The sequence below is a fragment of the Myotis myotis genome, unplaced genomic scaffold (assembly GCF_014108235.1).
Source record: "Myotis myotis isolate mMyoMyo1 unplaced genomic scaffold, mMyoMyo1.p scaffold_m19_p_1, whole genome shotgun sequence".
Classification (NCBI taxonomy): Eukaryota; Metazoa; Chordata; class Mammalia; order Chiroptera; family Vespertilionidae; genus Myotis; species Myotis myotis.
In genome coordinates, this window is record NW_023416313.1 from 198,837,216 (window position 1) to 198,853,350 (window position 16,135).

Below are 16,135 nucleotides of genomic sequence, written 5' to 3' on the forward strand. Positions count from 1 at the left end.
GTAAATATTTGTTGACTTGAGGTAGATTGAGATAGTACATGTGAGCCTTTTGGTTATTTGAAATGGTTTCTTCCTTCTTCCTTGCCTCCCTGATTACCTAAGTGGCTCTGTGCCAAATTGTCACTATTTTTGATGATATCAATTTGTAGAACAGGAAGCTGATATTCATCTTCCTTTAGGAGAAATGTGATAATAACCCACCAGTCCTTAGACGTCCTATAGAACCACATGAGGTGTGATAAAGGGTTAGTGATAATGACCAAATGACCATCCCCTTTAAGGTAGGTATCTCCTTAGGAGAATGCCATTGCTCAAAATATTTTTGGTATTTTGCGTTGTCTGGTAGGTCAGTGAACTCTTGCCGCAGTAATGCTTCATGACAACACCCAAATCTCAGAGGCATGCAGTAATGAGCATTTCCCCAATGCGCCTGTGGGTCTCCTTGGGGTCACTATTTGGGATGGGCCCGCAGGCCAGCTCTGCTCCACGTGTCTCTCACTCTCCTTCGGAGACAGCAGGTTAGCTTGGATATATTCTTTTTCCAACAGTACCAGAGGCATCAGAGAATAAGTGGAGATATATTGGGCTTCTTGAGGCCTAGGCTGAGAACTGGCACAACCTATTGGTCCAAACAAGTCATGTGGCCAAACCCACAGTCAAAGGCCATGAGAAATACTCTACACCAGTGGTTCCCAACATGGGACACACACCCCACAGGGAGGCAATTTGATTTTTAAGTGTGGCAATTCAAGAATGAGTTATTACCAGTGAAATTTTGCATTTCTTGTGGTTCTAGGGGCTTTATCTACAGCATACAAATATACTATATTGTGACATATTTATGCATTTCAGTTCTCTATTATATGTTTTGAAACTTTAGTTGCTATTTTTTCATATCACTTCATTTTATTATTATTTTTTAATAATTTCTTAGTAATTCCTTCCTCAGTACTTTAACTGTCCTTTCATTCTTTCATTTTTTCTCTTTCATGGATGTCATGTTCTTTGGAAGCGTGTTTAGACCAAGTTAATGGCCTTTTAGGCTTCCTCCACATGAATAGGTGTTCACTTTTTGAATAATAAGAATTATATGTTATGGGCGGAGGGGGTTGGGCATCAGGATTTTAGAGATGCTTTGGTGGGGCATGGCCTAAAAAAGGTTGGGAACCACTGCTCTACACCTTAACCAAGAGGAACTGTAGTCACATGGGAAAGGGGATGAATACAGGCTGGGTGAAGAGTTGGGGTCAAGAATGCAACCTATCATGGATTTGCCTTTTGTAAGTTATTTTGAATATCCACAGTTATGGTAAATCTTTATCTCTTAAGGGGGCTTTGAAATTTTTTTTAGTAGAATAGCTAAGTTTATGAATAAAATTAGGCTAGTTTTATCATTGGACAGGAAGATAACGGTTTAAGCACATGACATACAATAATGAAATTTATTTCTAGAAAAACTGGTTCAAGAATATGGCATTCAGAGGCAGAATAGTTGGAATAAATGTACAATATTCCAAAGTAATCAATTGATTGACAGAATAACACTCATTTGATTCTAAAATAATTTTAAAAACATAAATAAACCTTATGACTTGTGGTCATATGGTACCAGTTTGTCTCAAAGTGGGAAGGGGACTGAACAGGGGCTCCCCTCTGATCTCTCCCTGGACTAACCCTGGGCAATGTGCTTGATGTGCAGATTCTCATCGCCAAGTCCCCGCTGGCTCCCTTCGCCTCCTTTGTCTACACTATCGAGAAGGAAGGCCTGGTTCTTCAAGGTAAGATGCTTGGATGAAGCCATTTCTCTAAGCTGATTGTGCTCAGTGGTGCCCATTGCTGGTGATAATTACTGCTACGCTCCTGATCGGAACGACTTCAGAACAGAATCAAAGGTCAAGACGAACTGGCCAGTGGTCTTCCTGGTGAGATGAAAGAGATTGGCTGTTGTGGCAAAAATTTGAAGGTGGTTGTGGGGCTTAGAGAGAACTATAGAATTTTCTAACAGAATAAAGGTCAAACAAGCAGGCTAGGAACTGCCACCTCCCAGTCCTCTCACAGAAACTGGAGTGAGGAGCAGGGGTGAGTCTCAGACCCTGGGGTGAGGACTCTGCACCACCTCAGAGCCTCATGCTTAGCAGGCTGAGGGACCTGTGCTCAAGTCCCAACTGGGGGCCAGGCCTCACTGGCCTCCACCTTATGACATGGGCCTGGGGCTCAGAAGGCGCTGAGTCCTGGCTTGTGGGAAAGCACCCAGGAACCACTGGTCTGCTCTGGTGGTTCACTCCCAGATGCTGGATCTTCTGGCAGGTAGGAAAGGCATCCAATCACAGGTCTGCCCAGAAAACAGTGAACATGAGATTGGTTCAGACACTAATGAACTTAGCCCACAGGGTCCCAAACTGCTCGGTCCATTGAGAAGCTTCCCCACAGAAATGTTCAGGATACACATCTGTCCCCCAGTGCCAGGCAGGAGGCCCTGCCCACAGAGATGCCCAGGTGGCCATGTAGCCTGACCCACGGAGGACCACACTGTCACTGCTGTCCGTGGGAGCACTGTCTGCCCACAGGATTTATGAGTTGAGCATTTTGCCCAGGTTTGTGAAATAGGGCGAGTCTGTATAACATCCCAGGGAGACACAGTGCACTGCAGAGATCCAGCCGGAGTTGTGTGGGGCAGGCTGGAGTGTCCGAGCTTCTGTCCGCGCACAGGCTGCCGCCTTCCCTTTCCTCCCCTCTGAAAGCGCCGCTTCGTCATGGACCCGAGAGCAGTGTGTTTGTTTGGTGCAGCTGAGCTCCTCAGCAGGGACTCGGGGCCGGGGAAATTTGGGGTAAGAACTACTGACCTTTGGCTCTTAGCCTTTGACTTATGCTATCCAAGTTCCTTGGTAAATATTGTTTTTACAATTGCAAATATTGTTTTCTGACAAAGAAGCTGAGATTTTAAGACCAGATTAAGCAAAGCAAACAGCAGGCCCCTTTGTTACATAGTCTCTGAGGGTGTATAACTAATAAGCCATCAGAAGGCTGGAGTTTTATTTACCCAGGGCACTGTGTGGCTTTGGCTCTTCATTTTTAGAGCCTTTCTTAAAAGATTAAAAGTCTACTAAACAGCAAATTTAGATGAAGATTTCAAGAAAATCTGTGGAAGATCAGAAGACAGTTTTGGGGGAAGCGGGGAGAGCCAGTTCTACCCAGATGCCTTGTGTTGAGAATCCTGACCCCTGGGCATTGTGGTAAAAGGCATGGCTATGCCGGTTCTAGTTTGGAGAACTTTTAGGATAGTGTTTGTGGAAACAACATCCACAGGGTTGCCTCTTTGACACCCATTGCTAGGATTGTGACTTTGACGGGAAAGATGAAGTTGTTAGAGAAAGTAGAGGGTGGAATTGCAATCAATCGGTAGAGGTTTAAAAAACTACAAGGAAAGGATATTAGAAAAAGTTGGAAAACAGGGGAGGAAGTGAGTTACTAAATGAGGCGGACCTGGAGTTGTGTGTCTGGGAAAGAAAAAAAATCAGGAAGGTGTCCGATGATCCAAGAACCCCAGGGGATAAGGGAAAACGTCTGAGGGGCTGCAGAGCCTCACCTGGTTGCTTTGAAAGATGATTTATCCATCCCACTCCCTCAAGCTGCACCTCCACCTCAGGTTTTCCCAGGAAGCAAAACCCTGCCGCCCCTGTCAGCAATGCCTCTGAGTACAAACCTCTGGGCAGGCCCTTTCCTCCAGCTGTGTGCTCCCAAGACTTTGAGAAAATCAAAAGCTGTGACCCTCAGGGAAATGGGGCCCCTCCTTTATTGGAGAGACCCCCTTGGATATCTATTCCAGCTCTGGTGTGATCTTGAGAAACTATAGTTCTGTCAGCTTGAAAATGACAGTGTTGACCTGGATTCAGTGCGTGGCAAATTGTGTCACAACCCATTCCTGGGTGATAAACTGAAATGAATGAATCACAGCCAGCATATTGTATTGTTTCATGAACTATTTGTTGTGTGATTGTGTGTGCCCATTTTCAATTTCTGCATGGAGGTTGCAATGCAAATGTTTTTCTTCCTTGGATTGCAGTCACTGGCCTGGACCATCTGTAAAGGCCTTCCCAACGTCAGCCGTATCTGATTCTCCCAGGAGATGGGGTACTTATCGTTCACTCAGCCCAGGAGAGCTATCTCCTTCAGATCTCCACACACGGGAACATAAAAGCTGATTTCCCTCCCCCACTCTTACCAGATGACTGAGCTAGAAAACACCTGCACATTTCCCAGGATTAAAGCAAAGAAACCTTTGATCCCTGGGTGGTAACCTTGGAAAGGTACCAGCCGTCGAGGCCAATAAGCTTTTTTTGTGTGAGGGGTTGCTCTGGCATGATAGCCCTCAGTTGGCATGGAGGTTGGTACCGAGAGCTGGGGGGGACAGTGTGGCATTCCTGCCTGGGTGGCAGAGAGGGCAAGGGCAGGAAGATGAGGGAGGTGCCAGCTGAAAGAGGAGCTGCCAGCCCTGCCACCTGTGGCTCCACTGTGGTGATGCAGCCTGGAAGGGTGGAAAGGAGGAACCCAAACAGCATGTGGGGAGGACCCCTCAGTGCCTTCCATCCCCTTAGTAAGCCCCACGATTCCTGCTGCCTGCCAGGCGGAGGTTGTGTAATACCTGCTCCGGAGTGCATAGTAGAGGGAGGGAAGAAAAGGTGAGGCCAACATTCAATTTCCCTGCTCTGCAGGCCACTCCTCTCACCGGTTTTCAAGGATTAGGATGCTGGGAGCAGCGGGCCATGGGGCCTGATACCCTTCCCCCACCTTTGTTCACTGGGCCGGGAGGGACAATAAACCGGCAGGCAGGAGACACTGAGGGGCTTGCCTAGAGATTTCTTAGGCTGCTTTTTGAAACACTTGAAGGAGCTGGTCCATGCTATTATTGTAGTAAAATGGAGAGCGGAACTATTCTCCTTTTGCGGGAAAAGAAGAAAAGGTAAAAGAAAGGAAACCCACCCTCCCAGCATCTTCAGAAGGCTCCCTGGCTCTAGCCATTGCCATGGTAACCCCTCTGTTTGCATCTCCTTTGTCTTTCTGCACTTGTTGGGCATCCTGGCCTCTCAGGGTTGGGCCCAAGATCTGGGAAATACTTAGACCCCAAAGGAGAAGGAGCTCACAGCCACCAGCTTTTGATGGTTTGACTCTGAGAGGGGCCAAGTCCCAGCAGAGGGAGAGTTCAGCTTATTTGTGCAACTGAAGTGGAGAGGTGAAGGGGTAGGTGCCGTTAATCCATTTTAACATTGTCCCCAGAGCTCGCCATGAAACCCTCAGCACCCGAGAGTGGAAAAGCTTAGAGGCGTGGCCAGCCCCGAGGGAGGCCAAGGGGTGCCAGGACCAAGTGCAGAGGGAAAAGCAGGGTGGGCCCACAGAACCGCACGGTTGCAGGAGGGAGGGAGAGTTTACAGGCTCCAACATGACTCACATCTGCTCTGGCTTTATCCATTGTTTCCCCAGGAAGCCCCAAGTGTTATGCCACCCAGAACATAGCTGGGACCCGTGGGCCTCTGCGTCAAGGCCAGGAATAAAGATTCTATCATTAAAAGCAGCCAGGCTGGCCCGGCCAGTGTGGTTCAGTGGTTGAGTGTTGACCTATGAACCAGGAGGTCACAGTGTGATTCCCAGTCAGGGCACATGCCTGGGTTGCTGGCTCTATCCCCAGTAGGGGGCATGCAGGAGGCATCTGGTCAATGATTCTCTCTCATCATTGATGTTTCTACCTCTCTCTCCCTCTCCCTTCCTCTCTGAAATTAGGAAAAATATATTTTTTAAAAAATTAAAAAGCAGCCAGTCTGTGTGGCTGATGGTGCAGGAAGCCTGGGGAAACTGGGACCTTCCAGGCTTTTGTGGGGCTCAGCAATCAGGCCCATCGCCTGAGTAGAGAAGCAGACCCTGAATGAGGGGCTGCCAGGGAGCATGAAGAGGCCAGCGCTCCTCCTGGCTCACTCTGCCTTTGCTGAGCTCTCCTTTTCCTGGGGGCCTGAGGGGCATTTGAAACACAAAAGCCAGATTGCTTTGAACAGGACAGAAGATAATGGCTTACTTTCTCAGCAGGACAGAATTATTTTTTTACATTGTTTTTATTTTTTAATCAGGATCAGGTGTCGCAGGTTGAATTTGGATTCTGGGGCTGTCCTCTGCTAGTTTAGGTTCGAGTGAGCCGCATACACCTTGGGATGGAGATGGGGAGCCTAAGGAGAGCCCGGGTCCCTGTGATAGATCCAGAGAAGGTGCTGGAAACAAAGCTAGTTTCCTGTTTTCCTAACCACCTCGTGTAGGGGCTTTGAAGAAAGCAGAAAACAAAGAGGTAAAACCATGATTTTTTTAAGAGCTGGAGAGCCATGGCTTCATCTTTCTTGTAAATGCAAGGGTGGATGTTTGATTGCCTTTTAAAGCATATTGGGAGGGACATTAATCTCCTCTGTTTGTTCCCTTGTCACAAAGTTGGGTTAGATTCTTCTGCTCCATTTTCTTAGTCACTGAGCCAACAGGATGATTTATGGAAAAATTCTTTCCCCCCAAATACCACCATCTGAGTTCATCAGATTTCAGTCTGAATCAGTAACCCATCTAAATGTTTTCTGCCTGGTGGACTCAGAGTGACCCAGAAGATTCTCAACCTGATTCCATCCAGGTATGAAGGTGTCTGCCTGGTAAATACCACCCACATACTTGGTACAGCCTGGCATTCTCATGGGAGCCTGGGCAGAGAGCCCTGGGAGTCAGTGGAGCAGAGAGAGTGAACTTCTCGCCCAGGGGTCACAGAAAAGAGAACAGAGCAGGCCTGGTTCTCATGCAGGCCCCAGCATTTCCCCGCAGCTTCTGCCTGCTGCTCAGCGAGGCGCCTCCCAGAGGAAACAAGGAAGGACTCCCGTCTGCCCGGTTCTCTTCTTCCCTTTAAACATTCATTTCACATCCCCTCCCTGTGTGACATCTTCCCACACTGGCCCTCTGCTATGTCCACTTTTTTTTACTCTGGCTGTTAGCCTCAAAGAGAGATATGTTTTGAGTGTATTTCAAATGTGCATAAATGGCTTATTGCACCCATCATGCCATAACTTCTTTTTGCCCCTTAACATCATGTTGTTGCAGTATATCCACCTTGATACACATAAATCATGTTCTTTCACTTTAATTGAAGTAGTCACATCCATTGTTGGAATATACCAGATGTTGGCCATTCCTTCCTGGATGGAAATTAGAATTATTTGTTAATTTAATGAATTCTGTTGCACATGTTTCTTGGTATGCAGGTGTGGGGGTTTCTCTGGGCCTACATCAAAAAGGAGAATGGCTGGTCAGAGGGTGGGTAGTTGTCAATCTGGAGGCCAGGAGCATGGCTAAATTTGGGAGTTATATTTCTACGAGCGAGGGGGATGAGTGTGCAGTGACACATCCCTCTCAGAGTCCAGATGTGGGGATTAGGTAGTACAGGCCTAGGGCTGGGCTTGTTGTATAATGTTGAAATGCAACATCAATATTTTGTGTTAAAAGTGCTGTCAGGACCCTCTTTTTGTAGAGCCTAGAGCAGAGAAATGGGGTATCACAGTCAGTAATGACACCGCAGATCAGCACCCCAAAATCTTGGTCCCCTACCCAAAATGGAATCTACCTCAAGAGGACACTGTAGTGTATGTTTTGCTCTTATGCACCAGCAAGAAAGATATTTGAGCAACAGCTACTAGTGCTTATAGCACAAAGCAGGGTCTGAATGTGGGCCCAAAATCACAGACTAAACACTTTTTTCTCCCCAAAATGTTTTTTCCTATCTCCACAATGTTTTAAAACATGGAACAAAATGTTCGTTGGAATAAGGTTCCAGAGCAAAGCTCTATTCCAAGGCCTGGACTATAGTTAGTCTGAACCCACACTCCTTCAGAAGCTGCAAGCCACTTGGCCATCTTTGCCGAGTCACAGTCTGCGTTTGTGAAAATGCCCGGGTAATAATACCGAGGGATGTTAAACCCGTCCGGGTTGTTGATTTTCTTTGAAAACCTCTTCCAAAAGGACACCGTGTTCTTTCTGGAATACGACGTAAGCTTTATTTCAGTGAGTTCAGGTATTTGTTGAGTATCTATTGTTTCCAAACCATGGGGGATATGAGGCTGAAAAAAAAGTTTCTTCCTTTTAGTAGCTCAAAATCTAGTTATTTCAAACAAAAATAACTTTGATCAAAGCCAAACTGTGACACATGACACATATTATCAAGGTTAAAAAAATGGAGCATGGAAGGACAGGGGAGACAGACTCGTTCTCACTGGGATGGCGGAGGAAGCTCCCGAGAGCATGTGGGGCTGGAACTGGACGCCAGCTCCCGGTGCTGATGGAATGGCCTGCAGTGCCTCTCCACAGAGACCGGGTTCTTTTGCCGGCTGAGGACAGATCTGGGGACCCTGGGGAGTGCTGATTAGCACCATGTGACTAATGAATCATGCTGACTAATGTGCTCTGAATGGATTGATTCAACAATAAAAGGAGCACTGAGAGTCAAGAGTTCAGATCCTGAATTTCACCGTGAAGTATAAATCACTTACGCTCAGGACTTCATTCTTTTTGGTCAATTAAAACGTACTCATGATGAGAATCCAAGGCACCTTGACCAGAAAGCGCACCCGAACTGTAAGGAGAGCAGAAACGCTCCCCAGCACACCCAGGACAGGCTTATGCAACCTCAGGTTATTCAAAGGACGTGCAGAAGCGACCCATCGCATGCTGCTCCCAGCCGTGCAGAACTTTTATTTCCTCGCACGGGCCATGAGAACCGACACAGTGCACGGCGCTCACACCAACTGACAGACAGAGGAGCCTTTGAACAATCTTGCTGTCTACCTACTGGGGCGTCTGTGTTCTTCTACAACAAATGTCGCCACAGAACTAAGAGCTTGCATTGCACACACAGCTCTTTCTCTCTTTTGACATCTCCCCAGCGAGGCTGCTTGAGAACCTGGCCTTCCGTGTCCAGATGTTTACTGAATTCCGCAGGCCCCCCAAAGGGCCCGAGTTCCTTTGTTGCCCTCCGAATCATTTCCCACAGAGGCTGACCGATGTCCTGAAGGAGCCCTTCAATAGGGAGGATAAATGGAGGCAGATGAAGACATGACCCCCTGAGGTTCACCCACGTCCACGCTAACAAAGGGGCTGAGGCACAACCTTGTAAGGAGCATTTTGGTCAGCAGCGTCCCTTCGAGAGGCCACGTCTCCCCCACGGGGCTGCTTTCAAAGGCTACGATCAGGGTGGAAGTCCTGGGCGTTTGTGAAGGGCCGGGCTGTGCTAGGTGTAGCACAAAACATCTAAATCACGGTCCCCTGCCTTTGTGAGGACTTCCTGGCTGCAGATGTCAGCTGGCTTTCTCAGGGGAAACCTGGGGGGAGAGGAGGAAGCCGAAGAGGGGCTCCAGCTTCTCTGGGTGACCTCTTCCCACCCAGCCCGGGAAGACTCCCCTTTCTCGACAGCCATCAAGCCTGGGCTGCAGGACCCTAACCCACACATGTGCTGCGGCACAGACAGGTGCGTGTGTGGAGTGGACCGCTGCTGGGAGGAACGCTGCCTCAGGCTGCGAGTGACAAGTTGGTGCATTTCACCACAACAACGTTTTTGTTTTGTTTTTTTCAAACTTTCTTTCTCTCCCTCTTTTTTTTCTTTTTTTCCTTTAGGCCAGCAGAGGCCATAGGGACACTGTGACCTTTGTCTAGAGCTGATGGGGGCGTGATTTGTGAAATGAAACAGGACTGTGCTGCATGGAAGAAGGAAGCGGAAGCCTGCCTAATGGGGATTAATTAGTTGATTGCTGCTGAGATGGTAACAGATTTGCCCTCACACCACTGCGCCAGCCATCGCAGACCTGGCAGGGAAGGTGAAGACGAAGGAGTCTTTGTTCTGGTCTCTAGATGCATGGGGCTGTGGGCCTTGCCGCCATGGGATGTCAACGGCCATAATAATAATAATTTGCACTTACATAGCACCTTTCAACCAGGCACCTCAAAGCGGTTTAACCACATTAATTAATTAAAGCCCACAATCCCCCCAGGGGAGAGGAGGAGGAGGAGGACTAACAGGATTTGTAATTACAGGAGGGGACATTTCCAAATAAAGTATTGTCCACCAAATAAAAAGAGGAGGTGTATAAGAATTGGGATCTCCAAAGAGTAACTGATTCAGAAATGAAATCATGGAAAGATGGGGGAAGGGGGCATGGGCTTGGGGGTCTGTTCTTGTGTCAGAGGGAGGTCGACAGGCTCAGAATTCACTGACAGGTCTGGATCCCACTGAGAAGCGGAACATGTATGGTGTTAGCAGCATTTGGAAGGTCATTAGTGGTGCAACTATTGTGGTGTAAATTCAAGTTTCACTAATAAATTGTGTACAGCCCTGCAGAACAAAGAGTGAGATTCTTGCAGTATTTAATAAAGGATGAAATGATTTCTTTAGATTGAAAGCCCAAAGCTGGGCCAGTCAATTAGCAAATAAATCAATTGGTGACCCATAGGATAATTTAGTCATTTCTAGCACAACACCAAGCCGACCCCCTCCTCCTGCCATAGGCTTCCCACCAAAGCTTCAAGACTGGTTCAGGCCAAGGCCTGGGGCTCCGGCCCCTTCAAATCTCCCCAGCCTTTGGCATTGGGACCTCTCTCACCCACGTGGGTAGTGACCCTGAGCTGTCTTCTCTATGATCACTTTGTACCTGCTCCCCCTCCAGGGGGTTTTTAATGCCCAAGAGGCTACAATCAAGTCTTATCCTGTCTCTTGTCTCCTAGGGGTGCCCAACAGAGTGGGCTGGTCAGGAATGGCTGAACAACTAAGTCCTTGCCAGCTCGTATCTATTGAGCCCATACCACGTGCTAAGGGGAAGCTCAGAGGCAATAGGCTATGAACCCCATCCCTGTAACTCTGTTACAAGGAATGGGAAAGACTCACATACTACTAACAATAACGTAAAACAATAAAGTAAAATGACATGATGGATGCACGTTCAAGCCTCATGCTGCAAGGGCAGAAGAGGGATCAGGGAAGGTATTCCTAGGGAGGAGCAAGGGGCACCCTGGGCACTGGCTGGTGAAAGTGGTGTGGGCAGACCCGGCAGAAGAGGGCGAGGCTAACTTTCTGGACTGTGGCCCTTTGCCTCCCTCTGAGTGAAGTGCATTCTGAGAACTTGGGGTGTTCAATAGAACATTTGTGAAAACCGAGCTGAGTTTTTGCAGCCGATTAAATGTAAATTTCCCACGAATTCTTATTATATGAATTGGCCTATTTCGAACATCAAGGGAGTATTTAAGAAATTTGGAAAGATGTTTTGTTCTGTGTAACTATTAATTCAGTCTCTCTCCACTTTCACTGTTCACCAAGTAAGAAAAGCCAAACATTTCACACATAAAAACACTCAAAAGTGTCTGAAAAAGGTACGAGGGAAACACTTCTCCATCACACATGTCAGAGATTAAATGGCATCCCCCTAGAGACTTTTTTTTTTGACCCCTGTACGCACTAAGACAGTGCTCTACACCCAGCAATTAACGAGCCAGTCCCCACACTCTCCCGCTCCAAGGCCCACCAGGGCAGCTCACCACGAACCACAGTGCCAGGACGACCTCAGCAGTCTTTGCCAGTATTTATGGAGTGCACTGCATGTCTGACACACACAATACGTGCCTAAGCGTACACTCTCTCCTAACAGTCTGACAAGGTAGGACTTCTTTCATCCCTCTTTCCAGATGAGGAACAAGGCAAGAAGCGTTCAGTCTCTTACTAGAAAGTGATGGAACGTGGATTTGAACCCAGGCAGACTTGCTCCTTCCTCTCTCCCCCCTCACCAACCCCTGTCATATTTCTGTTCATATCTATTACAACCTCTCTTGGCCATCCTCAATTCACTAAAGGGCTCAGCACAATATTATACACATAGCAGGAACTCGAATATTTTCCAGGTAAAAGAATCACTAGAGTAGTGGCTGCAAAAAGCCTGGGCTGTGGTGCTGAGAATAAGGTAGAGGCCCCATCACCACCTCCTTCTCCTTTCTCCGTTATTAAAGATTAGGGGACGTGGGCAGGAAGGTTGCCCCAAGGAGTGTTCACAAGAAAGAAGACACAGGCCGTATTCATGAGCTGGAAATCTGCCAAGCTGGTACCACCCATGAGATGCTAGTGAAGCATCTTGAGCTGTTAATTACTTTCGTCGAACCCGGATGCGATGTGGAGCTTTTTTCTTGGGGGGAGTGTACATGCACATACTGGTATGTAGACAAAGTCCGACTTTGTCTCCCTGTCTGTGCTGGCATCCTAGCTGCTCCGTGGCTATGCCGTGGTCCTGGTGAAGCAGCAGGAGTGGATTTCTGGAAGCATCAGAGCCAGCGTTTCTGGATTAATCCAGAGGAGCTGAACTCCTCGCACAGTGTCTGCTATGTTGTATGTTGTGAGCAACATTACTGCTCTGAGACAAGTTCGTCTGGCAAAACCAGAGGAGATGGGGAATGAGGATTAGGTAATGGGCGAGAGGGAATGAAGACAAAAGGAGTGCAAAATATCAGATTCTGACCTAAAACTGTGGTCTTAAAACTACTTGGCAGTTTTTTTCCCACTTGGCAGTGTCTTCCCCACCCGCCCCACCCCCGTGCTTCGGTTTTAATGTCGTCACCATCACTTTTGTCCCATGGCTGTGACGGGACGTTCTTTATTCGGTTACAGAATTCAGCAGAGGCCTCTTTTGCTCAGACGGAAGGAAGAAGCCCATCCCACTTCTCAAACAAGCATTCTAAGTGTTAGGGAAGCACGCTGCCTACTTTCCTAACTGTCCTTGAGGGAGGTTTTCAGATGCAGCACAAGTTGCCCTGAACTCCAAACAGATCTGGGTGGAGAGAGGACCAGTAGATAGCGGGCATGTGTCAGGGTGGACTTGTGCCTAAACAAACAGCCCCCCAAATCTCACAACTCTACGTCTCCTGGGCCACTGTCCTCCATGTGGTGCCTCAGGTTTCATTTCAGAAAAAGCACTTCCACAACTGCCTCGGGGGGGGGGGGGGGGGGGGGCGTCGTGCACTTACAGAAACAACAACACACATCACGTCTCTCAGGGCCGAGCAGTCACACAGCCACTCCCAAACTCCACAGAGTAGAAGGCACAAGCCCACAGTCCCCCCCGTATTCTGAAGGGAAGGAGAATTAGGTATGTGTGACCCCTTGTCAGTCTGCGAGACCCAGCGAGCTGGCAAAGGTCACCTTTCACATCCACTCCTTTCCCTGGACTAATGGGCATCTGTCAGAGGCTCATGGGGTGATGTTGAGGAGGGAAGACCAGATCGTTCTGCAGCCCATTTTCGTCTGCGGGGACCTTGTGGAAAAAGAGTTGACAGGGAAGACTAGTTCACCCTGGGCTTTCCCTTGGGGCTCCCAGACGAGTCACGTTAGAAGAGGGTACCGGGTGGCGAGGGCCATCCTGATTTCAGCAGGACGTCTGAGACCGAGCGACAAGTCGCCCAGGGCCATCGTGCTTCGTGAGAAGAGGCTCTGGAAACAGCCCTCCGCCTCCATTCCTCCCTTATGACCAGACGTGATTCAGATCCCCTCAGCCCTGTGACTTTCCAGAAAGCAGCTCTCCCCGCAGCAGAGGGGGGCGGGGGGGGGGAAACTTTCCCTTATTATTCTTCTAATAATGAGTTCCTGCTCTGAGTGGGTGCTTCCATGTGTTTTCAGTCAGTGCTGATGGCAGCCTGGCCGGGGGGACATTTCCAAGAGGCTGTGGACATAATAGATGAGGGCTCGCATTGACAGAGCTGCTCTCAGCTTTCCTGCCAGCGCAGCCCTCCCGAGGCCTGAAACCCGAGATGAGGAATGATTCACGGGATCGTGTTGTGAACAAACATGGCGGCCCCACCTCGTCGTTCCTGTTAACTAAGTAAGAGGGGATGGTTTCAAAGCTTCCCTCTGAGAGTTGTGCAGACCTGGATTTTAGTAACTTAAAAGGACATAACTTTCTCAGGCCAGACAGTGCTTTGCAGATGCCAAGACCTCCTGTGTGCAGGGCTCACACAGAGTCTGAGCCGACCTTGACCTCACAAGAACAAAGGGAGAAATGAGGCCACGCCATTTCCTGCCTAAAACCTAATCGCAAGCACAGGAGATGCTGCCAAGTGAGCGATGGTGGTAGGCCCTGTGTGCTACGGGGTCCCACCTATTCGTTCCCCCCAAAGCGAATGTCTTCAGATAATACCTAGTTGCAAATGACCTACAGGGGACTTGTACAAACGATTAGTTATTGAACGGGCTCTTTTCCTGGAGGAGAATGTCAGTCACTCGGGTGAAGGGACAGCTGCTGTAGGACATAGGTGGCCTGGAATTGGAAAGCCTTTGAAAGCAGAGGCCGCCCTGGGGACTCACTACCTTGGAGTCTCTGCTCCTCTCTGCATTTCTACCCACGGCCTCCCTCTTGCCCAGCAGACATGCTCTTCAGACTGTCCTGCTCACTGGAAACTTTAGCTTGCATGTGGCTCACCCTCATCTCTTGAACTCTTCTCTCTACACTGCAGCGTTTCAACTTCAGTTCCCATTGGCTTTTTCCCTTGGTGTCTCCTAGTTAAAATCCCTAAGAGGGAACCTCATTGGCTTGGGCTGACCTTATTGTTTTGTATCAGGTAACATCACTGGTCACTAGCCAGCCAGTCGGTTGTGGGCTGAGGGGGCGGCTGAAAGCAGGCGGACTAGGCAGCCGCAGATGTGGGCAGGGCAGCTGCCCTAGAGGGGCTGATTTCATGTGTTTAGGGGACTGGCCATGTGTGTGGTGTTTCCCTGTTTCAACGGAGTCGGAGGAGCTTAGTCTGAATTCATGCCTCAATGGGAAGACGAGGGGAGAAACTGAATTATGACACTGGACTTTGCCTTGTATTCATTAGAGATCATTGCGTTCCTACCGCAGCACATGTTTAAAGGTCACCCCAACGCAGTCTAGATTTCAGCATTTCCACATTTGTTAGAGTAGACATGGGGCTAGAAGAGAATTAGAGGCAAATCTAAACAGACCTGTGCTTCTCTGCCCTTTCCTGAGCTCCATGTCCATATTGATTCAATCACTGGCCAGCCCTTGTCCTGTGCCGGACCCTTGTACCTACTGCCTAAAGCCACAGGTTCTCTAGGAGCCTAATGATGACACAGAAGGCTGTTCTGATGGTGTTTCTAAACCTGCTGCTGTGGGTTCGAGAGCCAGTGCCTCTGGACCACTTCCATCTGCTCATTCCTTGTAGAATCTGAGGTTGAAGTCTGTTGCCATCAGCTGTCCCTGGGATCTGAGAACCCATCTGGGGTTTGTCCAGCCTTTCTCTCCAACACCAGCATCCCAATCCTGAGTCATTACCATGTCAACATCTTGAATGTGGATGCAGAGATGAAGCAGGAGCCAGCCTGGCTTTCTCCCCGTTCTCTAGGCCCCTCTGGGGCTAATCAGCAGCCACCCATCCCTGTGTTAATAACATAAGCTCTCTAATGAGAACACCTGGAGGAAACTCATAGGAAGGCTTGAGATGAAGCCAGTTTTGCAGTAATTATTCCTACCATCGTTCTGTTTTAAGCTGGACTCAGACTTTCCAGTCAAAACAGCTTGCTACACCCAACCAACTAGATGGACGGACCTGTACTTCTCCGTGTTCCTTAAACCACCTCAGGTTTTACTAAAACTCTTCATGCTCACATCTCAGTTCCAAAGTCTCCTTACGCCTTGAACTTCAGGCAGCATATCCCTACCTCAGGAAGACAGGGTTTAGTGAAATATCCTGAGTGCATCTCCTGGGTGGAATTCTTTAGTAGTCTTTTCCCAGCCCTTTTCCCACCTACCCAGCCCATCTTGACGGTGGTGTTCGTACCACTGGAGAAATAATAGACCTTCTTAACTGGAATTGCCTAATCAGGGGAAAGAGGATAGTGGCTGGGGAAGTGTAAATGGTGGGCAGGGCAGGCATGGAAAACAGGTCCCTGCTGTATTTATTAGTCTGCTAAGGCTGCCATAGCAGAATGCCACCGAGAAGCCTAAACAACAGAAACTTATTTTCTCACAGTTGTAGAGGCTGGAAGTCCAAGGTCCCGGTGCCAGCAGGTTGGTTTCTCCTGAGGCCTCTCTCCTGGGTTTGCAGA

At 48.6% G+C, this 16,135-nt stretch overlaps 1 protein-coding gene across 2 annotated transcripts in view; it reads left to right on the forward strand.

Moving 5' to 3' along the window:
- The window catches only part of RAD51B (RAD51 paralog B), a 530,564-nt gene that overhangs the window by 506,878 nt on the left and 7,551 nt on the right, over positions 1–16,135 (forward strand). Inside the window, exons 10-11 of one of the 2 annotated variants that reach the window (XM_036310860.1) lie at positions 1,700–1,778; positions 9,676–10,395. In XM_036310860.1, the coding sequence (XP_036166753.1) occupies positions 1,700–1,778; positions 9,676–9,692 (96 nt within the window). In that variant the 3' untranslated portion in view covers positions 9,693–10,395. Of the gene's footprint in view, positions 1–1,699; positions 1,779–9,675; positions 10,396–16,135 lie in introns of those variants that run through there. The other variant, XM_036310869.1, reaches the window with a different exon arrangement.